We start from the raw sequence: 27,816 nt of genomic DNA, 5'->3' as shown, positions 1-27,816 counted from the left end.
GCATACTGTTATAAATTAATCAAATCACAGCTATAAGCCTACTGGCTCATGGAGAAAACAAGCTGTTAAGCTACTCAGGGTCAAGTTTCCAAGTGTCTCCACTACTGCTTGTTTGCCAACAGGTCTGGATGTTTTGCTAGTACGTGATGGTAGTCATCAAAGAAAATGTTGGTGTGGGGCTGGGCACGGTGGCTCACGCCTGTAATCCTAGCACTTTAGGAAGCCAAGGCAGGAGGACTGTTTGAGACCAGGAGTTCAAGACCAACCTGCCAAAATATCGAGACCCCACTTCTATTTTTAAAATTTTATAAAAAATTAAAAATAAAATGTTGGGAGAAAAATAGTTCAGGAAGTGCTAGTGATTAACTGGCTTTTTTTTTTTTTTTTTTTTCTCTAAAGCAAATCAAAAACAAACCATACTTGGGGGCTTTGGAATCAGAAAGACCTGGGTTTGGCCAGGGGCGGTGGCTCACACCTGTAATCCAAGCACTTTAGGAGGCTGAGGCAGGTAGATCACTTGAGGTTAGGAGTTTGAGACCAGCCTGGCCTATATGGTGAAACCCCTACTCTACTGAAAATATAAAAATTAGCTGGATGTGGTGGTGTGTACCTGTAATCCCGGCTACTCGGGAGGATGAGGCAGGAGATTCACTTGTACCCAGGAGGCGGAGGTTGCAGTGAGCTGAGATGGCACCACTGCACTCCAACCTGGGCAACAGAGCTAGACTCCATCTCAAAAAAAAAAAAAGAGAGAGAGAAAGAAAGACCTGAGTTTGAATCAGGAGTATGAGCTGTGTGATAGTAGGCAAGTTACTTAATCTCTCGGAACCTGCCTCCTGGTCTTTAACATGGAGACGATAAAGACCCTACTTGGCAGAATGGTTCTCAAGATTAGCATCAGTGTATGTAAAGCCTCTGGCACAGGGCCTCGCCCTGAATAGGAGACTTAAGAAAGGACAGGACAACTCTGTGAAAAACATTATGGAGATTTCTCAAAGAACTGAAAATAGAACTACCATTAGACTCCAATCCCATTACTGGGTCTCTACCCAAAGGGAAAGACATCTGCACCCATGTTTATGACAGCACTGTTCACAATAGCACAGATACAGTGTCCATCAACCAAGGATTGAATAAAGAAAATGTGATACACACACACCATGGATCTACTCAGCCATAAAAAAAGAATGAAATCACGTCTTTTGCAGCAACATGGAACTGGAGGCCATTATCCTAAGTGAAATAATCCAGAAACAGCCAGATACTGCTTGTTCTCACTTGTGACAGCTAAAAAATGGGTACATGTGAACATACAGAGTAGAAAAACACGCCTGTAATCTCAGAGCTTTGGGAGGCCGAGGTGGGCGGATCATGAGGTCAGGAGATCGAGACCATCCTGGCTAACACGGTGAAACCCCATCTTTACTAAAAATACAAAACATTAGCCGGGCATGGTGGCGGGCGCCTGTAGTACCAGCTAGTCGGGAGGCTGAGGCAGGAGAATGGAGTAAACCCAGGAGGTGGAGCTTGCAGTGAACTGAGATCGTGCCACTGCACTCCAGCCTGCGTGACAGAGCGAGACTCCATCTCAAAAAAAAAAGAAAAGAGAAAAGAAAAAGAAAAACAGACACTGGAGACTATAAAAAGTGGGAGGGGAGGGGGTTGGAGAATCACCTATTGGGTACAATGTTCACTATTTGGGTGATGATGGGTACACTAAAAGCCCAGACTTCACCACTATGCATATACACATGTAAGAAAAATGCACTTGTACCCCCTAAATATATAAACTTTTTTAAAATTAAAAATAAATAAACAGGCCGGGCGCGGTGGCTCAAGCCTGTAATCCCAGCACTTTGGGAGGCTGAGGCGGGTCGATCACCTGAGGTCAGGAGTTTGATACCAGCCTGGCAAACATGGTGAAACCCCGTCTCTACTAAAAATACAAAATTAGCTGGGCGTGGTGGCGGCCTGTAATCCCAGCTACTTGGGAGGCTGAGACAGGAGAATTGCTTGAACCTGGAAGGTGGAGGTTGCAGTGAGCGGAGATCGCGCCACTGCACTCCAGCCTGGGCGACAGAGCGAAACATCGTCTCAAAAATAAACAAATCGCACCACTGCACTCCAGCCTAGGCGACAAAGAGCAAAACTCCATCTCAAAAATAAATAAATAATCCATCTCAAAAATAAATAAACAAATGAGGCAACAGACTCTGAAAAGAGCCCAAAGTCATCCAGCAGGTTTGCCGTGGGCCAGGCATAGAATCCCAAATTCCAGCAGCCTCCTCACTGTGCTGTGCTGTTCTCTTCTGCAAACCCACGGCCTTTCTAAACACCCAGCCTGTCCCTGGAGGCCACAAGTTATTGCATGTGTTCTCTTCTCTTTTGATAGCCAGCCAAGAAGAGGGAACGCAGGGTGACTCACCAGGTAAGCCAGTCCCCCGTCCCTAGTGACTCTTCCTGTTCAAGGAAGCATCTTTTGTGTTTCATGTTCTTTTTATTCCTCCCACTGTGGCTGTGCTCTGCTCAGATAATTCATAATGGGGGTACTTGTTGCTGTCTGAGGCCGCAGCCTGAGATGCTGACATTGAGACCACCTAAAGCAGGGAGGGACCTGGGTCCTTAGCCTAGAGAGAGCTGCAGGGGAGAAGGGTGGACCAGCTGCCTGCCTCAGGGCTGCAGAGAGCAGGTCTGGGCAGAGAGGAGGGAACTGGGAGTGAAGGGGGTACATGTAGCCACTTGTCTGCAAGTCTGGCCTGGCCCTCCAGCCCTCTTGGGAGGGACACCTGGGACTAGGGGGAGGCAGGAGCTACACAAAAGAGGACCTTAGAGATGGTGCATAGTTTTCACTATCTTGAAGACTCTTTGTTATTTAACACATGCCTCCCCTACCCCCATGCTTGAAGGATGTTGGTAGGCTGTCACTGGTACTTCTTTCTGTTCCTGCTCTACGCGTGCTCTGTTCACACCCAGCACACCTTCCTGGTATGTGGCTCAGCCGGTCTCAGCTGCCAGCCAATCGTTCCTGACCTTCCTATTATGTCACCAGCAGCCAATCAGAGCTTCGGATCAGCACGCGCTCAGCAGTGTTACTACCCGGAGTTGACAGAATCGTAGCCGAGAGCAAAGAGCATTTTAAATGGCTTTCTGAAAGCCAAAAATGCTTGTGAGTCGACCTCATTACTACTTTGGGAGAAATCCCAGTTGAGAACCAGTGATCAAACCTGCCCCCTTTATTTTGCCCAGCGAGGGGAGGGGGCTTGGCCAGAGAGGTGCAGGAGTTGTTAGAGAGGCTGGACCAGACGCCCGGTCAGCTGCCCTCCAGGGTAGCGGTAGTGCGAGTTTTTATGGCGCCACTCCTGTACTCCTGAACTTTCTCTGTGTCTCCACCCCACGCTGACTGATAAGCAGGCCACGCATGGATGCCAATTCTGCAGCAGAGATGGAGAAAGAGTCTGTGCGGCCCCAGAGAGGCCAGAAGAGGCACCTGCTTCTCGCTTTCCAGCTCCTGGAGTGCGGGACAAACCACACGTCTCCCCTGTGGATTCTATGAGATTGAACCAATTCTTCTTTACGTCAATTACATGGAATCAAGTTTTCTTATGTCGCAGACCAAATGAGGCTTTTCCAAGACTTTCTACCTTGTTTTCTAGGCTTCTCCTTGCCTGGGCGTGTGAGTTCCTTGGCAGGATTGTCACAGATGGCTACTGTGGCCGTGAGTGATGCTCTTTGCCTAACTAGGTGTTCTGCCTACTTTGTCGGAAATGTGAGCTGGGCCGTGAGGAGTGTAGTCACACTTTCCAGCACAGCCGAGGTAGAGGACCTGACTCCTCTTGAGGCTGAAAGCTACCCTCTGCCTTGGTTGCCCTCCCCTCACCCCATTCTGATTTACTTCATTCATGAGAGAACTTCTGCCTAGTCAGTGGTCTCCTTGCCTTCACTCCCACCTTCGTCTAATATAGGAGTCAGTAAATGATGGTCCTCAGGACAGATCCATACCCCCTGTCTTTGTACATACATGTGTATTAGAACACAGCCGGGTTCTTTCATTTAAGTATTGTCTCATGGCTGCTTTCACACTACAGCAGCAGAGTTGAGAAGTTGTGACAGAGACTGTATGGTCCACAAGGCCACAGTTATTTACCCTTTGGCCTGCTGACCCCGTAATCCATCCACCTGGCTGCCTCCGAGTGATCTCTTAAACCTCAGATCGAACCACACCACTCTTCTGCTTACAAAAAAAAAAAAAAAAAAAAAAACTCTTGGGAGGCCAAAGCAGACGGATCACTTGAGGTTAGGAGTTCAAGACAAGTCTGGCCAACATGGTGAAACCTCATCTCTACTAAAAATAGAAAAATTAGCTGTGCCCACGTGGTGGCACACACCTGTAATCCCAGCTACTCAGGAGGTTGATGCAGGAGAATCACTTGAACCCGGCAGGTAGAGGTTGCAGTGAGCCAAGATCATGCCACAGCACTCCAGCCTGGGCACAGAGTGAGACTGTCTGTAGATGGATGCTCCTTAGTGAGGCTCTTCATGACCTGGTCAACTTCCTTCCACTCCTCCCCTCCACCCTCTGTCTCTGCTCACCCTCGGCTCTCACATCCTCAGCTGTGCCCTTGACCAGGCCATGCCTGATGGCTAGAATCTCCTTCTCCTTTCACCATCTGTCAAATGTCTAAATATCTCTTAAGACCAAATTCAAATGTCACCTTCTCCTGCGCCCCTCCTAGATGCCTAGCTGAATTACCTGCTCCCTCCTCTGTGCTCCTAAGCTTTGTGGCTAGATAACCATCTGTGACTGCAATGACATGTTTAGGTGTTTCTCTCTCCCATTAGACAGTGAGCTACTAGGAATCAGGAACCTTGTCTCATTGCCTTTTCTGCCCTGCCAGGAATGGAGCTGAACCATTTGGATAAGTCAGAAGCAGACTTTTATAAAAGTGCCAAGAACTTGACTATAACATCTTGTCGATGCCATTTCTGGTAATCGACTAACTGGTTTCTCCTTCTTCTCTAAATTTCCTGGTGTCTGGAATAGCATAAGTACTTGGAAAATGAATGAGTATGTAATTGTATAAAACATATGTTTTTCTTCTATTCTAACATAAAATTGTGGGAAATACCTTGTCATATTCACTTTATCATCAAGTACATTCAAGACTTTAAAAAGAATTTGGCTGGGTGCAGTGGCTCACGCCTGTAATCCAAACACTTTGGGAAGCTAAGGCAGGAGGATTACTTGAACCCAGGAGTTCGAGACCAGCCTGGGCAATATAGGGAGACCCCATCTCTACAAATAAATATTAAAATTAGCTTAGTATGCTGGCACATGCATGTAGTCCCAGCTACTCAGGAGACAGAGGTAAGAGGATTGCTTGAGCCCTGGAGGCAGAGGTTGCAGTGACCTGAGGTTGTGCCACTGCACTCCAGCCAGGCTATAGAATGAAACCCCATCTCAAAAAAAAAAAAAAAAGTTTTCTACCTCCATCCAGAGAAGATATGCAAATGGCCAATAAGCACATAAAAAGGTGCTCAACATCATTAGCCATCAGGGCAGTGCAGATAAAAGCAACAGTAAGACGCCGCTTCACACCTATGGGGGTGTGAAAATTGATTTGCATCCATTTTGGTCTATAATCAAAATCTATAATCAAAAGGACAGATGGCCAGCCACAGTGGCTCATGTCGCTCACGTCTGTAATCCCAGCACTTTGGGAGACTGAGGCGGGCGGATCACGAGGTCAGGAGTTCGAGATCAGCCTGACCAACATGGTGAAACCCCATCTCTACTAAAAATTCAAAAATTAGCCAGGTGTGGTGGCAGACGCCTGTAATCCCAGGAACTCAGGTGGCTGAGGCAGGAGAATCACTTGAAACCAGGAGGTGGAGGTTGCAGTGAGCTGAGATTGCACCACTGGACTCCAGCCTGGGCGACAGAGCAAGACTGTGTCTCAAAAAAAAAACAAAACAAAACAGATAACGTGTTGACAAGGATGGGGAGTAAGTGGAACCCTTGTACATTGTTGGTGGGGATGTAACATAATAAAGCTACTACACCTTTAACTGGGTAAAGGTGACATGGGATCACTCTCTATCATTTATTCCAACTCCATGTGAATCTACAATGGTCTCAGAATAAAAAACTTAATTTAAAGACATACTCTAGGCCAGACGCAGTGGCTCGCACCTGTAATCCCACACTTTAGGAGGTCGAGGCAGAAAGTTCCCTTCAGGCCAGGAGTTTGAGACCAGCCTGGGCAAAAAGTGAGACCCTCATCTCTCCAAAAATTTTTAAAAATTCGCCAGATGTGGTAATGCACACACCTGGTCCCAGCTACAAGGAGGCTGAGGCAGGAGAATTGCTTGAGCCCAGGAGGTCGGGCTGCAGTGAACCATTTGTACCACGGTACTCCAGCCTAAGTGACAGAGTGAAACTCTGTCTCAAAAAATAAAAATGAAAACATCTGACCCAAAGAAAATAATAAAATGAAATAAATAAATAAAAATAAAAACGTACTCCACCTCTTTTCTGTACTTCTCCTTCTGAAATAAGAATTTCCCAGCTGGGTACGTTGGCTCACACCTGTATTCCCAGCACTTTGGGAGACCAAGATGGGCTGATTGATTGAGTCCAGAAGTTCAAGACAAGCCTGGGCAACATAGCAAGAACTCTGTCTCTACAAAAAAAGTAGAAAAAATTCACCGAGCATGGTGCACGCCTGTAGCCCCAGCTACCTGGGAGTGTGAGGTGGGAGGACCACCTGAGCCTGAGAGGTTGAGGCTGTAGTGAGCCATGGTCCTCACTCTGCACTCCAGCCTGGGTGACAGAGTGAGATCCTGTCTCAAAACAAACCAACAACAAAAGAAGAATTTCCCAGGAGTAGCGTGTCTGTATTCTGTAAATGATGTTGCTATTTGGTGGCATTGTTTATGTGTCAGGAATCCTAGGCCTACCCTGTGGACTCTGTGAGTCTCTCAAGAGCTGACCAAAGTTTTGGATGGAGCAAAAATCTTTATTGACTCCAGGCCGGGTGCGGTGGCTCACGCCTGTAATCCCAGCACTTTAAAGGCTGAGGTGGATGGATCACATGAGGCCAGGAGTTCGAGACCAGCCTGGCTAACATGGCGAAACCCAATCTCTACTAAAAATAGAAAAATTAGCCGGGTGTCGTGATGCACATCTGTAATCCCAGCTACTTGGGAGACTGAGGCGGGAGAATCACTTGAACCCGGAAGGCAGAGCTTGCAGTGCGCTGAGATCACACCACTGCACTCCAGCCTGGGTGACAAAATAAGACTCCATCTCAAAAAAAAAAAACCAAAAAAAAAAAAACAAAAAAAAAATTTACTCCAGAAGGTGAAAAGATAACCATAATAACATCGTTAACAAATGTTTAAATGTCTCTAAAATATGGTCTTATATCAAATAGCTGCAACTCAGTTCTCACATGTCTGTCTGTGTGTGTTACACGTATAGACTGCATGTTTAATATGGGGTATCCTGAGGATTCGAAACTGGAAATGACCTGGTGTTGAATCCTGCCTTTACCACTTGTAGCTCTGTGGCTTTGGAGAAGTTTTCTTAACTTATTTGAGTCTCAATTTCATTATATATTGAAAGAACGTTGTAGTATTTGCTCCATAGTGGTGTTGTGGCAATTAAAATTACATGAATTCCTGATTCATGGGAAAGCTCGATAAGTACCTGCCCCATAGTAAGGGCTCAGCTAGAGGTGGCTATTGTGATGATGAAATACCGAGGATGGCGGTGACGGGTATTTGTGGTTGACTGTCAGGATGGTGGTAGTAAGAGCCCGGAACCCAGTGAGTCCCTGGGTCCACTTGATCGTGGGTTTGTACTTAACCAGAGCCAGAGAAAAGACTTATATTGTCAGTTCTTTGGGAGGAAAAACAGGAGGAAGAGAACAAAGGCTTGGTTTCATTGGAGGCGCAACTGAATATTATTTTAAATGAAAGCTACAAAAACAGTGTGGAAAAACCACAGGAAGATGAGGCCAACTAAGGTTTGCATCGTGAGGTCAGCTGGTGGTTGACTGAGTCACAAAGCATTTTATACAAATCGTGATCTGACAATGACTATTTTCCTGGCTAAAACTCAGGAAAACTGAGTTTCAAAAGCAATTGTAAAAATATGTGTGACTTGTGGTATTTTATATATGAAAAGGTTTGTATATAACTTACATCAAATTTGGTTATATATTTACCTAGCTGTCTTTATTGAAAAAGAGTAGGATTACGTGACATCGCGACCTTGCTGGTTAACCTGAGCCTTCAGGTTGTGTGGCCTTCGGGATACAGGTCTGGGAGCTCTGCAAACATGTGTCAGGGTCTGGCTCTTCACAAGGCACTGGGAATGCAAAGCAGTCCCTGTTCCGAGGCACACACAGCATTGCACTTATAAAATTTAACAGAATGGGGCTGGGCGCCGTGGCTCACACCTGTAATCCCAGCACTTTGGGAGGCTGCAGCAGGAGGATCACTTGAGCCCAGGACTTCAAGACCAGCCTAGGCAACACAGTGAGACCCTGTCTCTACAAAAAATTAGCCGGGCATGGTGGCGTGCACCTGTAGTCCAAGCTACTCGGGAGGCTGAGGTGGGAGGATCACTTGAGCCTGGGAGATTGAGCCTTCAGTGAACTGAGGTCATGCCACTTCACCCCAGCCTGGGCAACAGAGTTAGACCCCGTCTCAACAACAACAACAAAAGTAACAAAACAAAACGAAAGACAGAGAGACACGTAATAAATAAAAGTCAGTGACCTGCGAATGCTTTATATATTATTCAAAGATAATATCGAAACAAAAATAACTATGAAGGTCATCTTCATGTATCTGGCACTTGAAAATTAGTGTATAACAGTGATGTATTAGGCAACAGAAAGCTTAGAAATGGAAAGAAAGATCTGGGTTTGGGTACAGGCTCTGCCCTTTATCCATTGTGTGACTTTCACCAGGTCACTTAACCTCTCTGCTTCTGTTTCATCATGGGTTAAAAAATGAACGATAACACCCAGGTAATTGGTTTGGTATAAAATTGAGATGAATTGAGTGTTATTGAAATATAAAGTAATATTATGGGAAATCACTGTGAATTTTCTTAGTTGGAGGCTGCTTATAGATAACCCAAGATCACAGAATTGCATTATGTCAAGATGTGTTTGTTTTTCACATTTTAGGCCAAAATTAAAGAGAGAAGTAAAATTCCAGATCACACTCCTTCAGACCACTGCATGAGCTTCATTTATCAATTTTCCCATCTTTTTACTTTCAAAAGCTTTAAGGGACTGGGTGTGGTGGCTCACACCTGTAATCTCAGCACTTTGGGAGGCCAGGGTGGGAGTATCACCTGAGCCCAGAAATTTGAGACCAGCCTGGGCAAAATAGTAAGATCTCGTCTCTACAGATAAATTTTTAAAAATCAACTTGGCATGGTGGCACATGCCTGTAGTACCAGCCCCACAGTAGCCTGAGGCAAGAGGATAATTGAGCCCAAGGGGTCAAGGCTGCAGTGAGCCATGATGAGACCACTGCACTCCAGCATGGGTGACAGGTAGACCCTGTCTCAAAAAAAAAGGTAGAGGATGGCTTTAGGATTTCCAATTGGCAAAAGAGAAATCTGTGTCTACACTGGGAGGGCAAATGATTATCAAAATCAAGTTCTTTTATTTATTTATTTTTTTTGAGACGGAGCTTCGCTCTTGTTGCCCCTGCTGGAGTGCAGTGGTGCGATCTCGGCTCACTGCAACCTCCGCCTTCCAGGTTCAAGTGATTCTCCTGCATCCCCAGGCATGTGCCACTGCCCAGCTAATTTTTTGTATTTTTAGTAGAGGCGGTTTTTCACCATGTTGGCCAGGCTGGTCTCGAACTCCTGACCTCAGGTGATCCACCTGCCTCGGCCTCCCAAAGTGCTGGGGTTTCAGGAGTGACCCACCGTGCCCAGCCTCAAAATCAGTTTCTTAAAAGGTTGTACAGAAAGGGTCAGACCCGTGAGAGAGAGAGTTCTTTGGTCATGATGTTTGTTGTGGGCACAGGAAGGCCAGCATAGGGAGAGTCAGGAGTTCCCTTACTTTGCACGTCTAAATAGAGGGATACTGTGCTAGATTTAGGGGGAAAAAAAGGACGAGAGAGTTATGGTAAATCTAGAAGACAGTAATGGGAGTCTAAGTTGAAGTTACTCCACAAATAATAACTGAGCACATATTTTATGCCAGAGCTTGTGCAAGGCAATAGGGATGGGAAAATGTAAATGGTTGTATTCATCCATTGGTGTTCTAGGTAAGAGGACTTGGTGTCAGTAGACTGAGGTTCAAATCCTGGCTCTGCCACCTGACCCATGGCTCTGGGGAACTGGTGGTGTCAGCAATGTAGACAGTTATAATTTCATGTAATACGTGTACTAGCAAAGGTCTGTGCAGGCCATGTGGGAAGCTCAGGGCAAGATAGTTTCTTAAGATTATGCTTCGAGGGTTTCCCTTTTCCAAATGTATGAAATGACAGATAAATGATACAAAGAGACAGAAAAAAAAAAAACCCCACCATACTGAAACATGTAATACATATCTCCATGGAGTAATAACAAAGATACGTGAGTGACAAATGGGCCTGCAAGGCTCTGGGTGGAGAAGCAGGAATTGGGTTTTTACGCAGTGACAGGCATGGCAAGGGCACCAAGCAAAGTGCAAGAACAACTCAGACCTCCTGCTTCAAACTGGGACCTGGGGAAGGGTCTCTTTTTCCTTTTCTTTCTTTTTTTTTTTTTCTTGACACAGAGTCTCGCTTTGTCGCCCAGGCTGGAGTGTGATGGCGTGATCTCGGCTCACTGCAACCTCCACCTTCCGGATTCAAGTGATTCTCCTGCCTCAGCCTTCTGAACAGCTGGGATTACAGGTGCCCGCCACCACACCCGGCTAATTTTTGTATTTTTAGTAGAGATGGGGTTTCACTGTGTTGGTCAGGATGGTCTTGAACTCCTGACCTCGGGTGATCCACCCGCTTTGGCCTCCCAAAGTGCTGGGATTACAGGTGTGACCCACTGCACCAGGAAAGGGAAGGGTCTCTTTATTCAAATACGCACATGCACATGCACAGATACCTTGCATCTGTGAAAGGAAGCTAAGAAATCTGCAGCTGGCAGCTATTTGGACCTATGGCTTATAAACATGTTTCTCGGGAGACAGAGAAACCAAGACTTGGGCCAGTCTTTGCAGTGACTTGGGGCGTGGAACTGCATTTCCCCTCTATGAGTGGAGAGCCCAGGCACCAACAGAAACTCAGTTCTGGATTAGGAGCTAGAGGGGCTGGGTGGAGGCAGCTAGAAACTGCTAGACAGGAAAGAGGGAGTGCAGCAGAGAGACTGCGGTGATCAAGAGGGGAAAAGTGCCCTCAAGAAGACTGAGCAAACCAAAATCCCAAAGTCTATTAGGAAAATCAATGATAATAAGATACAGAATGAAACAAAATCAACAATCAAGAAGAGATGAATTCATTCCAGGTAAAATGAAAATGAAACAACAACCTGAATTTAAGATGACTTGGTCGAGTGCGGTGGCTCACATCTGTAATCCCAGCACTTTGGGAGGCCAAGGCAGGTGGATCACTTGAGGCCAGGAGTTCGAGACCAGCCTGGCTAACATGGTGAAACCCCATGCCTACTAAAAATACAAAAATTAGCCAGGTTTGGTGGCGGGCCCCTGTAGTCCCAGCTACTCAGGAGGCTGAGGCACGAGAATTGCTTTAGCCCAGGAGGTGGCGGTTACAGTGAGCCAAGACTGCACCACCGCACTCCAGGCTGGGCAACAGAGCAAGGGCCTATCTCAAAAAAACAAAACAAAACAAAAAAACTGTATTTACGGTCCTCTAAGGGATAGAAGAAGGAATAGCATCATCATCCATTTCTTTTATAAAAGGTCAAAATATTAGAAAATTAAAATGAGAAGAAATGAGAAAAGCAAATGCTGAAAATGAAAAATAAAATTATTCACAACTAAGTGTTCATGAAGATGTGAAAATGAAGCAACTGATTCGGCTTGAAGAGAGCTCAAGAGGAAATGTTGAATTAGCGCTTTAAGGATTCTAGGAGGCCTCCAGGGAGAGCGCACCTTGGCAAGTCCTGGAAGATTAGCCTAACTGGCCATGGGGTCAGTGGCAGCAGCGGTGGTGGATTGGCCTCCAGGCTTTGGGAAGCGGAGGCAATCACTTGCATCATAGGGAAGAAAACAAGTTTGACAGGTAAGCTCATGTGTTTCCTTAAAGGAAAAAAGCTTCCTGAGAGGGCAGCTACTTGCCCATCCAGAATGATGACAGTAGAGGTGTTCTGGAAATATTATGATCAGGTCTGTCCGCTTTGTGTGGCTTTCTACTCAGGAAGGTTTTCTTTCTCTTTTTTTGTTTTGAGATGGAGTTTCATTCTTGTCCCCCAGGCTGGAGTGCAGTGGCGTGATCTCAGCTCACTGCAACCTCTGCCTTCTGGGTTCAAGCGATTCTCCTGCCTCAGTCTCCCAAATAGCTGGGACTACAGGCACGTGCCACCACGTGATTTTCATATTTTTAGTGGAGACGGAGTTTCACCACGTTGGCCAGGCTAGTCTCGAACTCCTGATCTCAAGTGATCCACCCACCTCAGCGTCCCAAAGTGCTAGAATTCCAGGCGTGAGCCACCGTGCCCAGCCAGGAATGTTTTCTTAAACCTGATTTATAGAATTTGGTTTTCATCTAGATGCTAAAACCTGGAAGGTGGAGGAACTGGGGTGGGGTGGGAGGAATTCATATGTACTGAGCACTTGCTTTCTGTATGCATTCCCATTCATCCACACATGGGCTGTGGAAGCCACGTGTCTTTATTCCAGTGTTACACCTGAGGACATCAGGGTCCTAAAAGGTCGACGGAGTTCTCTCAGGAGGTGCTGGGGTAGGAGTTTGAGCCCATGTCTGCCTGGCCCAATGCCCTTTCCACTGTACCACTTCCAAGCAGAGTTGGCGTCTCGTTTACAGGGCCTTGTGCAGTGCCTGGCACATGAGAGATGCTTACTATTAAGCATCTAGGTGTTTCCTAAAAGAATGGATGTGCCATTGATCACCCGCTAAGCTCCTAGATGGCGATCACTCTTTTCACGTGAGCAGTACGGAGTAGGGCTGAGTAGTGCTGAGCACATGCAGGTGGGTCTCTGACAAATGTTTTTTATGAAAAAGATGAAAAATAATTGACTTTTTAGCATTATATTCTTTAATCTCCCCAGATCCCATTAATTATTGCTCTTAAATAATTATATTTAGCATTATATTCTTTAATCTCCCCAGATCCCATTAATTATTTAAGAGCAATAATTAATGGGATCTGGGGAGATTAAAGAATATAATGCTCTTTCTTTAAGAGCAATGATTAATGGGATTTGGAGGAGATTAAAGAATATAATGGTAAATTATATTTCTCAGGCGGGGCGAGGTGGCTCACACCTGTAATCTCAGCACTTTGGGAGGCTGAGGCGGGTGGATCACCTGAGATCAGGAGTTCAAGACCAGCCTGGCCAACATGGTGAAACCCCATCTCTACTAAGAATACAAAAATTAGATGGGCGTGGTGGTACATGACTGTAATCCCAGTTATTTGGGAGACTGAGGCAGGAGAATCACTTGAACCTGGGAGGCGGGGGTTGCAGTGAGCTGAGATCAGGCCACTGCACCCTAGCCTGGGCAACACAGCAAGATTCCATCTCAAAAACAAAAACAAAATTAAAAACTAAAAATACACACATCCAGCCGAGATGAAGTGGCTCATGCCTGTAACCGCAGCATTTTGGGAGGCCGAGGTGGGCGGATCACCCGAGGTCAGGAATTTGAGACAGCCTGACCAACATGGTGAAACCCCGTCTCTACTAAAAATACAAAAATTAACTGGGCGTGTTGGCATGTGCCTGTCATCCCAGCTACTCAGGAGGCTGAGGCAGGAGAATCACTTGAACCTGGGAGACGGAGGTTGCAGTGAGCCGAGATCGTGCCGCTGCACTCCAGCCTGGGCGACAGAGCGAGACTCCGTCTCAAACAAACAAACAAAAGCACCCCACAGATCTGATCATGTTGCTCCCAACTTAAAATTCTGGAATGTCTCCATTGCCCTTCAAAAACAAAATGTCCCAGAACCCTTAACAGCTCACCTCGGCCTCCAGCAATGTGTCCTAGCAGCTCCCGCTCACCTTGAGATGCGGGCTCTCTAACCTCCAGACAACTGGGATCATCTCCATTCCTGGGGCTTTGCTGTCTGCTGCCACCACTTGCGCTGTTCTTTCCTTCTTTCACCCGACTGACTCCTACTTAACCTGCTGGCTCAGCTTAGACATTAGTTCCTCTGGGAAGCATCCTCTGCCCTCCCAAGACTGAATGGGGGCCCCAGACTTACACTTCATGGCTCTTGTAACTCTCGTTTATAAAAACTCCCAGTACAACTTGGTTTCTTCAGTGTGTCCCTTCCCTGCTGGACTCAGTTTCTAAACAACGAGGACCCTGCCATTCGTTCACCAACGCCTCTTGAGCAGCTGCTCGGGGAACAGGATTGGAAAGAGGCTCTCAGTGCCTACATGTTTGCTGCATGAATGATTATCACCCTGCACTGATGTGGTGACGTGGCCAGTGATTGAGGGGAAGTGACACAGAATTGCTTCTAAATCACAGAATCAGAGCAAAGATTAAAGCACCAGGATAAGTTACAAAGCATTGTCATTTTGCTGTCTGTGGCCGGCAGTTCATTAGGCCCACTTGGGCCTGATTTCCACGCGGGGAATAAACAAGGTGACATCATGGTGACGCACTCCCAGGGGATTGTGCAAGTGTGCCAGCTCTGTTTGCTGGTTGGAAGAGCTGTGTGTGGTCTCGTGGGCTGCTAATCATCTTTGTAGGGCTTATGATTCTGCAGCTCTCCAGGGACAGGTGACAAATGTCAGTCTCTAAGTTCCTCTGACCTCTGCGTAATTCTCGGACTCTACCCTGCCTTCCTGGGGAGACGGCCTCCCCTGGACTCATAGAGTTCCAACAGTGCTCTCGTTCCCTGGTTTTCAAACTCTGAGTCCACTCAGAATTTCCCCTCACTCAACTTTCAGCGTAACAGCGAACATTTCTCAAGCACTTTACAGTTTGTAAAATGTTTCCACTTATTCTCTCTCATGTGAGCGTGGATCTTACCATGCTCATTGAAAGAAGAAGAAAGAATGAAGACTGTGTAATTTCTATGCACACAGATTCAACTCAGTGACCCAGACAGGTTATTTAACCCCTCTGTGCCTCAGTTATCTGTACAATGGGATAATAATAGGAACGATGGCATGGGATGTTTGCAAAGGTTAATTAAATTAACACAAGTATTCAGCTAGAATAGTTTCCAGCCCATATGTAATCACTAAGTGGTAACTATTTTTATTACTGTTATTACTATATAGTATCCTTTGTGACAGGAAATAGAGTCCATTTGAAAGAACATGGGCTTTGGACTCTGGAAGACTGGGTTTCTTTTTTCTTTTTCTTTTTTTTTTTTTTTTGAGAAGCAATTTTGCTCTTCCTGTTTCGCTCAGCCTGTTGCCCAGGCTGGAGTGCAATGGTGCAATCTTAACTCACCACAACCTCTGCCTCCCGGGCTCAAGCGATTCTCCTGCCTCAGCCTCCCAAGTAACTGGAATTACAGGTATGTGCCACCACGCCCAGCTAATTTTCTATTTTTAGTAGAGACGGGGTTTCTCCATGTTGGTCAGGCTGGTCTCGAACTCCCAGCCTCAGGTGATCAGCCTGCCTTGGCCTCCTAAAGTGCTGGGATTACAGCCGTGAGCCACCACACCTGGCCCTGGAAGACCAGATTTCTATCTTGGCTCTATCAGTCCTGGCTGTTTAATCTCAGCAAGGTTATTTAACTTCTCAGAGTCTCAATTTGCTCATATATAAGATAGTGATTAATACAACCAACCTCAAAGAGTCATTGTGAATATTAACTGAGAGACTATCTGGAAAACACCTTGTGAAGATCAGGCACAGAGTGGACCCCCAGTAAATGACAGGTCCTGCCTATTCCTCTGCATGGCCAGCACATCAGTTCCAATGCATAAGAAAAGAGAATTACACTCAGGATAAGTAAGGGTGGTCATGGAAGAGGAGAAAAGGCAGTGCCACCAGACACTTGGTAGCTTCCAACAAATGGTAGCTGTTCAGTGACTCTAGAATTGAAAACCATTAATCGAATGCCTCAAGGGCAGAGAAGGAGTGCTAACGTTTATTGAGCACCTACTATGTGCAGAGCACTTTATATAAGTCATTTGAGCCTCAAATAGCCCTGGAAGAAACTCCATTTCACTCATAGTAAGATGGACACAGTGGTTGCTGAAGTCTTAAAGGGAGTGCAGAGGAAAGCTGGAATTCTAATCCAGGACTGTGTGATGCCTAAACATGTTTTGCAACCCATTAAATAATACTCATCCATGCTAACATCAGTCAGGGGACGAACAGACAGCAGGCAGGAGAAAGCTCAGGGAGGAAGTGCTTTATGGGGTGAAATTATTGCAGACAGTGAGAACAGCATGGCATATGTGGACCCTAAGGAGTGTAAGAGCTGGTTCTGGGAGTGGTGAGAGGGTGAGGCTGGAGAGGTGTGTGGGAGGAGAGCAGAGCCTGACAGGGCCTTTGTGGCACTGTGAGCTTGGAGGGAGGGGTACGTTGCCAGGCAGCCCTAGTGCTGGCCATCCGGTGCACGTGGGTCCCAGCCGAGGGCACGTGAAATGCCTTTCTTCTTAGGTTCAAGCTGGACATACCCACCTGACAGTACACAGAATGTTCAGAGTGTTCAGCGGCGGTTCTCGTGTGAATTCCTTTCCCCAGCTCCTTAACAGGAATGTGTTCTCTGACACCAGTGCTTGGACCACCGTACCATCCTCCCACAGTCCGTCAGAAACAAAGCCTCTGGTCTTGTTCACCTCTTCTTTCTCTCCTGCAACAGGCCTTCCTCAATCCCTTTAGTCCTTCCACATTCTTCCCCACAAGCCGACTCATCCTAGTTTCTTCCTGGACCCCTTGTGAAAGGGTCCCATGCCAGTGCCTGCGGGACTGGGAGAGACATCTGCACGTCACAGACTTTTCTCAAAGCCCAGATAGTGGCCTTGGATGCAGAAAGCCTGTGTGTGTTAGGCTGAGTCTCCTCTCTGTTTCTACCCTGAGTCCCATGCCTGAGTCTACCCTTTGTTATCCAGGCTTTGGTGTCTGCCGAAGTCAGGAAGAGCAGGATGGGGGAAAGAGGGGAGGCCTGTATTTGAGGGCAGGGGCTCTGACTAGGGGGCTGCTGCAGCTCCCTAGGGAAGAGCTGTGGTCATCAGTTCGGGATCCTAGAAGGAAGCACAGTGAGGAAAAGAGAGATCTGAGGAAAAGAGAGATCTGAAGAAGGAAGGGCAAGGGGCGAGGAGACCGATGTCGAGATAAAGGGGGCATGGCCAGATGCCACTGAGTGCTTCAGGCACAGCAAGGAGACCAAATTCGTTCTCAGTGCAAGGGGCAGCCTCGTGTTCTCCTCACATCCTTGTCCATGTCTGTGAATTTTGCTGGCTGCTGTTTCTCCACCTGCTCCTAAGTGCTGCTGTTCTCCCAGCTCCTCTCATTCTACCTGCAGGAATCTTGGTTACTTTCAGGTGGAACCGAGGCCCCCTGCTCCTCAGCTATGGACTCAGGTATCAAACACTGGCAGGACCCTCTGTATATCCTGTGTGTTCCTCAAAACTTGTGCAAAACAACCCAGCATCATCTCTGTCAATCTCCTCCACTCCCTGTGTCTCCAGCTCAGCTACCAACACGACCCGCTACCCAGGCATCTAATCTAGAGATCCAAGTGTCACTGTGACTTCCCCCACTCCTCACCAACTACTGCCAATGCATTACCAATTCTTTTTTTAAATTTTTTATTATTTTTTTAGGCAGGGTCTCGCTCTATAACCCAGGCTGGAATGCAGTGGTGCAATCATGGCTTACTGCAGCCTTGACCTCCTGGATTAAAGTGATCCTCCCACCTCAGCCTCTCGAGTAGCTGGTGCAAGCCATCATGTCTGGCTGATTTTTTAAAAAACTTTTGTAAAGAAGGGGTTTCTTTATGTTGCCCAGGTTGGTTTTGAACTCCTGGGCTTAAGTGATCCTCCTGCCTTGAACTCCCAAAAATGCTGGGATTACAAACATGAGCCACTGCATCCGACCACCAATTCTTTTTAACCTCTGAAACATTTCTCAGATCTCTCTCTCTCTCTCTTTTTTTTTTTTTTTTTTTTTAGACAGAGTCTTGCTCTGTCACTGAGGCTAGAGCGCAGTGGCGTGATCTTCTGCCTCCCCGGCTCAAGTGATTCTCCTGCCTCAGCCTGCCAAGTAACTGGGATCACAGGCATGAGCCACCATCCCCAGCTAATTTTCTGTAGTTTTAGTAGAGATGGGGTTTCACCACGTTGGCCAGGCTGGTCTCGAACTCCTGACCTCAGGTGATCCACTTGCCTCGGCCTCCCAAAGTCCTGGGATTATAGGCATGAGCCACTGTGCCTGGCCTATTTTTTTTTTTTTTTTTTTTTTGGATACAGAGTCTTGCTCTGTCACCTAGGCTGGGGTGCAGTGGTGCATTCTTGGCTCAATGCATTCTTTGCCTCCTAGGCTCAAATGATCTTCTCACCTCAGCCTCCCAAGTAGCTGGGACTACAAGGCCACACCACCATGCCCCACTATTTATTTATTTTGTATTTTTATTAGAGATGGAGGTCTCACCATGTTGCCCAGGCTGGTCTTGAACTCCTGGGCTCAAGTGATCCTCCAGCGTCAGCCTCCCAAAGTGCTGGGATTGCAGGTGTGAGCCACTGTGCCGACCAGGGCAGCCAGTGTTGATTATCCTATCTAAGACAGCTCTCCATTCCCCCATCACTTCATCCTGATTGACTTTCTCCATTTCTCCTACCAGCTTTATCCTGATAGTTGACAGCACTCTCTGAAGCCCTTCGAACATGTACTTATTTAGTTGTCTCTCTCAACATCCCCCACTATGGTATAAGCTTCATAAGGGCCAGGCATGGTGGCTCACACCTATAATTTCAGCAGTTTGGGAGGCTAAGGCAGGACGATCGCTAGGGCCCAGGAGTTCAAGACCAGCCTGGGAAACATAGCAAAACCCTATCTCTACAAAAAATTAAAAAATAAAAATTAACCAGCCATGGTGGCATGCACCTGTAGCACCTGTAGTCCCAGTTACTCGAAAGGGTGAGGCGAGAGGGTCGCTGGAGCCCAGCAATTGGAGGCTGCAGTGAGCTATGATTGTGTGGCTGCACTCAAGCCTGGGTGACAGAAAGCAAGACCCTGTCTCAAAAAAAAAAAAAAAAAAAAAAAGCTTTGTAAGAACAATTGAGAGGTGAAGTCAGCTGGAATTCCTGGGTTAAGTGGGGACTTGGAGAACTTTTGTGTCTTACAAGAGGATTGTAAAATGCACCAATCAGCACTCTGTAACTAGGATTGTAAAATACACCAATCAGTGCTCTGTGGCTAGCTAGAGGTTTGTAAAATGGACCAATCAGCACTCTGTAAAATGGACCAATCAGCAGGATGTGGGCAGGGACAAATAAGGGAATAAAAACTGGCCACTGCAGCCAGCAGTGGCAACCAGCTCGGGTTCCCTTCCGCTCTGTGGAAGCTTTGTTCTTTCGCTTTTCACAATAGATTTTGCTGCTGCTCATTCTTTCGGTCCGTGCCACCTTTGAGAGCTGTAATGCTCACCACGAAGGTCCGTGGCTTCATTCTTGTAGTTAGCAAAACCACGAACCCACCGGAAGGAAGAAACTCTGGACACACCACCTTTAAGAACTGTAACAAGGCTCGGCACGGTGGCTCAAGCCTGTAATCCCAGCACTTTGGGAGGCCGAGACAGGCGGATGAGGAGATCAGGAGATCGAGCATCCTGGCTAACATGGTGAAACCCCGTCTCTACTAAAAAATACAAAAAAAAAAAAAAAAAACTAGCCGGGCAAGGTGGCGGGCGCCTGTAGTCCCAGCTACTTGGGAGGCTGAGGCAGGAGAATGGCGTGAACCCAGGAGGCGGAGCTTGCAGTGAGCTGAGATCCGGCCACTGCACTCCAGCCTGGGCAACAGAGCAAGACTCTCTCTCAAAAAAAAAAAAAAAAAAAAAAAAAAAAAAGAACTATAACACTCACCACAAAGGTCCACAGCTTCATTCTTGAAGTCAGCGAGACCACAAACCCACCAGAAGGAACAAACTCCGGGCAGACAATGACCTTGTTTTGTTCATCTCTGAGTGCTCAGCACCTGCCTGAGTGTCCAGCACATACTCAGTAAATACCTGCATAGTGGACCACAAGAGGGTGATGCCACAGAAGCCTAGTGGTTCCCAGTTGGAGCTACTTGCATCAAAGTCACCCAGGACTCTCTGCAAGCAAACAGACACCTGAACCCTACCCCAATCTCATACCCATTATATCTGAACCCCCTGGCCATGGATAAGTGCAAAATTCTCCACATTAACACAGCCAGGGTCAAGAACCATTAAAGTAGAGAATTTCAAGAAGGATCAGCAGTGGCAAATGCGGCAGGGAGTTTCACAATCTAAGACCTGAACAATGTCCAGACTTGACACACTTCGGGAGTAAGCTGGTCAGTTCAAGGTAAGGAGGATGCAGCTCTGGAGGAAATACGCTGGTGGCTCTCCACGGTTGGCCCCATCTTCTGCCAACAATGCCCTGGTTGTCCTCAGAGAGATTCATTCTCTCTCATTCTCAACCATGAGGTTCGGTAGGCCTGGTCCCAGCAGGGCAGGCTCTGACTGGCCACGACAATGGGGTTAACTCCCAAGGCATTTGGCTCAGTGCTATTCATGTGACCAAATCAGAGCTAAGGATGTCCAAGAAGGTGCTTCTTGGGCTCATAAGTAAAAGTCTTGGCCAGGCACAGTGGTTCATGCCTGTAATCCCAGCTCTTTGGGAGGCCAAGGTGGGCAGATCACTTGAGGTCAGGAGTTCAACACCAGACTGGCCAACATGGTGAAACCCCGTCTCTATTGAAAATACAAAAATTAGCCAGGTGTGGTGGTGCACACCTGTAATCCCAGCTACTCAGGAGGCTGAGGCAGGAGAATTACTTGAACCCGGGAGGCAGAGGCTGCAGTGATCTGAGATCGTGCCACTGCACTCCAGCCTGGGCAATAGAGTGAGACTCTGTCTCAAAAAAAAAAAAAAAAAAAAAAAAAGTATCTTCTGTAAGCTCCTGGAAAGGACTCTTCCTCTTTCTCCAGGCGTTGTGGGATGAGAGTGTGCACCCTGGACCTGTGGTCGACATTGTGCTCCCTGGATGATGTCTTTTTTTTTTTTTTTTTTTTGAGACAGAGTTTCGTTCTTGTTTCCCAGGCTAGAGTGCAATGGTGCGATCTTGACTCACCGCAACCTCTGCCTCCCGTAGCTGGGATTACAGGCATGCACCACCATGCCTGGCTTATTTTGTATTTTTAGTAGAGACAGGGCTTCTCCATGTGGGTCAGGCTGGTCTCGAACTCCTGACCTCAGGTGATCCACCTGCCTCGGCTTCCCAAAATGTGAGATTACAGGCGTGAGCCACCGCGCCTGGCCGACGATCTCTTATTGTCCAGGCTAGACATCATCTAGCCTGGCACTGCTAGATAAAGCCCTCCAGAAGGGAGAGAGAGGGAGAGAGGCACGGAGGCCTGGAGACAGAAGCGAACCCCATCTAGAGCAAGTTCCCTCTGAACATGCCAGTTCCATGCATTAATAAAGCCTCCTTATGAATGAAAAAGAATCCTGACCAATAAAACTGTTGTCAACCTGTGCACCTGGTGAGTTGAGGATGGACTGGACTTTGGCTTGTGGACACCTAGGCTCTCAAACAGATTTTATTGAGCTAGGATGTGAATCCAAGCCACAAGACTTCAGCCACCAGAATGATGTCAGTATTCTCGAGATCTGTCAGTAGCAGTCAATATTTCAGAGGAAGCTGGGCGCAGTGGCTCACCCCTGCAATCCCAGAGTTTGGGGAGGCTGAGGCAAAAGAATTGCTTGAGCCCAGGAGTTCAAGACCATCCTGGGCAACATAGTGAGGGCCCTATCTCCACAAAAAAATTTAAAAATTAGCCACGCATAGTGGTGTGCGCCTGTAGTCCCTTCTACTCAAGAAGCTTAAGCAGGAGGATCCCTTGAGCCCAGGAGTTCGAGGCTACAGTCAGTGAGCCATGATCACACCACTGCACTTCAGCCTGGGCAACAGAATAAGGTCCTGTCTCTCAAAGGTTAGAACCTGAGGGTTACTGTAGAGGGTTAGTCCTGAGCCTAAAGTAGGCTCAATTCTGGAAAGTGAATATTTCACAATGGCCCCAGTCCAGAGAAACCTTGTTAGAAATAGACACTCCATGAAGCCTTTGGTTCACATGAGTACACATGCGTGCGGAGATGTTCCGGTATCCAAATGGCCACAGTGGGTCTCACTAACCAAAGGCAGCTTTGCCATCCCTAGAAGCCAACATGTGAACAAGCAGACCCAGCGGATCTCAAGCCACTGCGGGTGTGAATGAGCCTTCCCTTCCACTTCATATCTGGGTGTCCTGCATCTGTTTCTCATTGCCTGTTGTGTTTGTGTATTTATGCTCTGATTCGTAGTAACTTCATGGTATGGAATTGATTTGTGTTGAACGCAACTAAATGAAAACAAATAATGAAAGAAAGAGAAAAAAAAGTCAGTCAACAGAGCCTGAGCAACTCTAGTACCAAACAATGGACTGGCTTCCCCATGTCTCACTCGTGTAGGTTGGCGTTGCACAGAATTTGGGGGCTCTCCTGGGGACCCTGATCACTGTAAAGCACAGGAAATAGGCTTTGGTGGCCAGGACCCAAGGATTATGAATACAAGACTCCAGTGTCCAGTTTTGTAGTCAAATGATTATGGACTCTAGAGACACCTTCAGGTTCAAGTCCTGTTTCCACCACTTACTGGCTATGTGACAGGGAAGTAATTTAACAAATCTGAGCCTCTTTGCTCAACTGTAAACATGAGTGCAATAAAAATCCACTTCTAACAGGGCACAGTGGCTCATGCCTGTAATCCCAACACTTTGGGAGGCCGAGGTGGGCAGATCACTTGAGGTCAGGAGTTCGAGACCAGCCTGGCCAACATGGGAAAACCCCATCTCTACTAAAAATACAAAAATTAGCCAGGCGTGGTGGTGCACACCTGTTATCCCAGCTATTTGAGAGGCTGAGGCAGGAGAATCACTTGAACCCAGGAGGCAGAGTTTGCAGTGAGCCAAGATGGCACCACTGCACTCCAGCCTGGGTGACAGAGTGAGACTCCATCTCAAAAAAAAAAAAAAAAAAAAAAAAAATCCACTTCCTAGGGTGTTGAGGGTTAAATGATAACACACATGGGAAAGTTCCAAGCAAGGCCCCCTGGGACCTCCAGCCTCTCATATGGTGGTAACAGAATGGTTGTCACAGATACAAATCGCACGTTCTCCACCACACCACCCACATGTCCCCTCTGGTAGCGCCCACAGAAAGGAAAGCTCTCAAAAATGTCAGTTTCTGTTCCTTTTTTTTTCTCTGTTATTTCACTGCTGCATTTAAGAGTATAAAAAACAGGCCGGGCGCGGTGACTCATGCCTATAATCCCAGCACTTTGGGAGGCCAAGGCAGGTGGATCACCTGAGTTCAGGAGTTGGAAACCAGCTGGCTAACATGGTGAAACCCCGTTTCTACTAAAAATACAAAAATTAGCCTGGCATGGTGGCGTGCGCCTGAAGTCCCAGCTACTCGGGGGGCTGAGGCGGGAGAATTGCTTGGACTTGGGAGGCAGAGGCTACAGTGAGCTGAGACTATACAACTGCACTCCAGCCCGGGCGGCAGAGCGAGGCTCCGTCTCATAAATAAATAAAGTTCTACCACACGTCTTTGTAGTCTGTTTCTCCTAAGCCCTATTCCAAGTAACCACTGATCTAGTATCTATCACCACAGATTGGATTTGTCTTTTCTAGAATCTAATATCTATCACCACAGACTAGATTTGTCTTTTCTAGAGTCTAATATCTATCACCACAGACTAGATTTGTCTTTTCTAGAATTTCTAGATATAGATGGAATCATACAGCATGGGCCTGGCACGGTGGCTCATGCCTGTAGTCCTGGTGCATTGGGAGGTCGAGGCAGGAGGATCACTTGAGCCCACGGGTTCGAGAGCAGCCTAGCAACATAGTGAGACCCTGTCTCTACAAAAAATACAAAAAAGTTAGCTGGGCATGGTGGTGTGCACCTGTCGTCCCAGCTACTCCGGAGGCTGAGGCAGCTCATTTGAGGCTACAATGAGCTGTGATTGTACCACTGCACTCCAACGTGGGCAACAGAGAGAGACTCTGCCTTAAAAATAAATAAATAAATAAATAGGAATCCTAGAATATATAGCCTCTGATATGTTTTTTTTTCCCCCCGGCATAGTGTGTTTGAGATTCACCGTTGTTGTGTGTATCAGTAGTTCTTTTATTGCTCAGTAGTATTTCATTGTAAACGAATATTTCCCAATTCGTTTATCTCTTTACCTGTTGATGGACATTTAACTTATTTTCAGCTTTTGGCTCTTATTGGTAAAGCTGCTCTGACATTTGTGCACAAGTCTTCTAGTAACATTCCATTTCTCGTGGGTAAATATCTCACTGTAGACTTGTGGCGTTATATGGTAAGTGTATGTTTAAATTTTTAAATGTTTATAAAAAGTGCCAAATAGTATATGAGAGTTCCAATTTCTTCACATGTTTGTCAACACTTAGTATTGTCAGGCTTTTTTACTTTTAGCCATTTCGGTGAATATGATGTGGTAACTAACTGTAGTTTACTGCCAACATTTAAAAAATTCTGGTAAAATAGGTATAACTTCAAATTTAGCATCTTGATCATTTTTCAGTGTACAGTTCAGTGGCGTTAAATACATTCACACAGCTATGCCCGCATCACCACCATGTATCCACAGATCTTTCTTCATCTTGCAAATCTAAACTCTGTACCCATTAAATGATAACTTCCCATTTCCTCTTCCCACAGGTCCTGGCAACCACTATTCTACTTTCTGTCTCTATGAATTTGACTGCTCTAGGTACTGCATAGATGTGGAAATATACAGTATTTGTTTTTTCTTTTTTTGTGACTAGTTTATTTCACTTAGCATAATGTCCTCAAGGTTCATCCATGTTGTAGCATGTGTCAGAATTTGCTTCCTTTTTAAGGTAGAATAATATTCCATGGTATGCATAGACCAATTTTTTTATCCATTCATTTATCAATGAGCATTTGCTTTTCTTCCACCTTTTGGCTATTGTGAATAATGCTTCTATGAGCATGGATATACTAATATCTCTTTGAGTTCTCCTTTTATTTATTTATTTTTTGAGACAGGGTCTCACTCTATTGTCCAAGTTGGAGTGCAGTGGCACGACCATGGCTCACTGCATCCTAGACCTCCTGTGCTCAAGTGATCCTCCAGCCTCAGCCTCCTAAGTGGCTGGGACTACAGGTGTGCACCACTACACCTGGCTAATTTTTAAAAATTATTTGTAGGCTGGGTGTGGTGGCTCATGCCTGTAATCCCAGCACTTTGGGAGGCCGAGGTGGGCAGATCACCTGAGTTCAGGAGTTGGAGACCAGCCTGGCCAATATGGTGCAACCCTGTCTCTACTAAAAATACAAAAATTAACCGAGCGTAGTGGTGGGCACCTGTAATCCCAGCTACTTGGGCGGCCAAGGCAGGAGAATCGCTTGAACCTGGGAGATGGAGGTTGCAGTGAGCCGAGATTGCACCACTATACTCCAGCCTGGGTGACAGAGCAAGACTCCATCTCAAAAAAAAAAAAAAAAGACTTGTAGAGATGAGGTCTTGCAGTGTTGCTCAGTCTGGTCTTGAACTTCTGGGCTCAAAGAATCCTCTTGCCTTGGCCTCCCGAAGTATTGGGATTCCAGGCGTGAGCCACCATGCCCAACCTATTTTCTGTTTCCCTTTTATTTCTTTTTCTTTTTTTCTTTCTTTTCTTTTCTTCTTTTCTCTTCTTTTCCTTTTCCTTCTTTCTTTTCTTTTTTCTCTTCTTTCTTTTTTTTTTTTTTTTTTTTTTTTCTGAGACAGAGTCTTGCTCTTTTGCCTAGGCTGGAGTACAGTGGCGGGATCTCAGCTCACTGTAACCTCTGCCTCCTGGGTTCAAGTGAATCTCACACCTTAGCCTCCTGAGTTGCTGGGGTTACAGGCGTGCATCACCACGCCTGGCTAATAGTTCTTTTTTTAGTAGAAATAGGGTTTTACCATGTTGGCCAGGCTCGTCCCAAACTCCTGACATCATGTGATCCACCAGCCTCAGCCCCGCAAAGTGCTGGGATTACAGGTGTGAGCCACTGTGCCTGGCCGCCACTAACTTTTAAACTGTGCTTCTCTTAGAAGTGTTATTCCTGGCCAGGCATGGTGGCTCACGCCTGTAATCCTAGCTCTTTGGGAGGCTGAGGTGGGTGGATCACCTGAGGTCAGGAGTTCGAGACCAGCCTGGCCAACATGGTGAAATCCCGTCTCTACTAAAAATACAAAAATTAGCTGGGCATGGTAGCGGGTGCCTGTAATCCCAGTAACTTGGGAGGCTGAAGCAGGAGAATCACTTGAACCCAGGAGGCGGAGGTTGCAGTGAGCTGAGATCGCACCATTGCACTCCAGCCTGGGCAACAGAGCAAAAACTCTGTCTCAAAAAAAAAAAAATTTTTTTAAGTGTTATTCCATTTATAGATGAGGGGACTATAGTGCAGAGTGAGAAGGCAACCATAATAGCACTGGCTATGGCTTGTTCTTATCTCATCAGTGATAAAGGCGAGCAATTAGTTCATCTGGGGATGGATTGAACATATACTGAGGGCAATGGAAGGGTGACAGAGGCTGGAGATACTAGGTCTGCAGTTCCATGAGGGAGGCAGGTAAGTGAAGAGGCTCCAGTGTGCCACAGGAAGCACCTGATGCCCTAAGGTACCTCCAGGAAACTGAAAGCAGAGCTGTATAGTAGGAGCACTGGGTGTAAGAGTGGCCAGAAGTGAGGCGATGGAGGGAGGCTGGTTAGAGCTCTCAGTTGTGAACAGCAGAATCCACTCCAGCTTATATAGGCAGAAAATAAATTTATAGAAGATAATTAGGAGCCAGGCGGGGTGGCTCACACCTGTAATCCCAGTACTTTGAGAGGTCGAGGTGGGTGGATCACTTGATGTCAGGAGTTCGAGACCAGCCTGGCCAACATGGTGAAACCCTGTCTCTGCTAAAAATACAAAAATTGACCAGGCATGGTGGTGGGTGCCTATAATCGCAGCTACTTGGGAGGCTGAGGCACGAGAATCATTTAAACCCTGGAGGCAGAGGTTGTAGTGACCCAAGATTGAGCAACTGCACTCCAGCCTGGGCAACAGAGCGAGACTTCCTTTCAAAAAAAAAAAAAAAAGATTAATAGGTAGTTTATATCTCTGAGAGGTCCAGAGAATTGGGTTTGGAGGACCATGGGACCAGAAACAATGCCCAAACCACCCCACAGGACTTCCAGCAAAGACTCCACTGCCACCACTCTGCTGGTATAGACCCTGAAGCCCACTGGCTTCAGCGACATGGACACACAAACCCCCATTATTGCTGATCCCCAAAAGCTGGTGGCCTCTGCTCTCATCCTTGTCTTCAAATGGATCCTCTGGAGTGCCTGCTTCCTCACACTGCTCACTTCTGTGCAAAATCTTGCATGCCTGTGTCTGG

The 27,816-nt window shown here is 46.7% G+C and overlaps 1 protein-coding gene and 2 long non-coding RNA genes across 5 annotated transcripts in view; 1 reads left to right on the top strand and 2 right to left on the bottom strand.

The window, feature by feature from the left end:
* The window catches only part of LOC144339290 (uncharacterized), a 38,586-nt gene extending 33,110 nt beyond the window's left edge, over window positions 1–5,476 (bottom strand). Inside the window, exon 1 of the long non-coding RNA XR_013414185.1 lies at window positions 4,333–5,476. This is a non-coding gene — a long non-coding RNA (uncharacterized LOC144339290). The remainder of the gene's footprint in view (window positions 1–4,332) is intronic.
* The window catches only part of TAMM41 (TAM41 mitochondrial translocator assembly and maintenance homolog), a 124,211-nt gene that overhangs the window by 76,317 nt on the left and 20,078 nt on the right, over window positions 1–27,816 (top strand). The window contains exon 9 of one of the 3 annotated variants that reach the window (XR_013413353.1): window positions 2,393–4,259. The exons of 1 other annotated variant lie outside the window; for it this stretch is intronic. Coding sequence is in view for 1 of the 2 variants with exons in the window: in XM_077990096.1 (XP_077846222.1) it covers window positions 2,393–2,451 (59 nt within the window). In the remaining variant the exon portion in view is untranslated. Of the gene's footprint in view, window positions 1–2,392; window positions 4,340–27,816 lie in introns of those variants that run through there. One more of the 3 variants, XM_077990096.1, reaches the window with a different exon arrangement.
* On the bottom strand, window positions 7,079–22,526 carry LOC144339299 (uncharacterized). Its single transcript, XR_013414194.1, has 3 exons — window positions 21,582–22,526; window positions 11,045–11,579; window positions 7,079–8,442 (listed from the first exon to the last, which is right to left on the bottom strand). It is a non-coding gene; the product is annotated as an uncharacterized LOC144339299 (long non-coding RNA).

Source organism: Macaca mulatta, chromosome 2 (assembly GCF_049350105.2).
Source record: "Macaca mulatta isolate MMU2019108-1 chromosome 2, T2T-MMU8v2.0, whole genome shotgun sequence".
NCBI lineage: Eukaryota > Metazoa > Chordata > Mammalia > Primates > Cercopithecidae > Macaca > Macaca mulatta.
The sequence above is the reverse complement of the archived record's forward strand: the minus strand, read 5'-3'. Positions and strand labels throughout refer to the sequence as shown.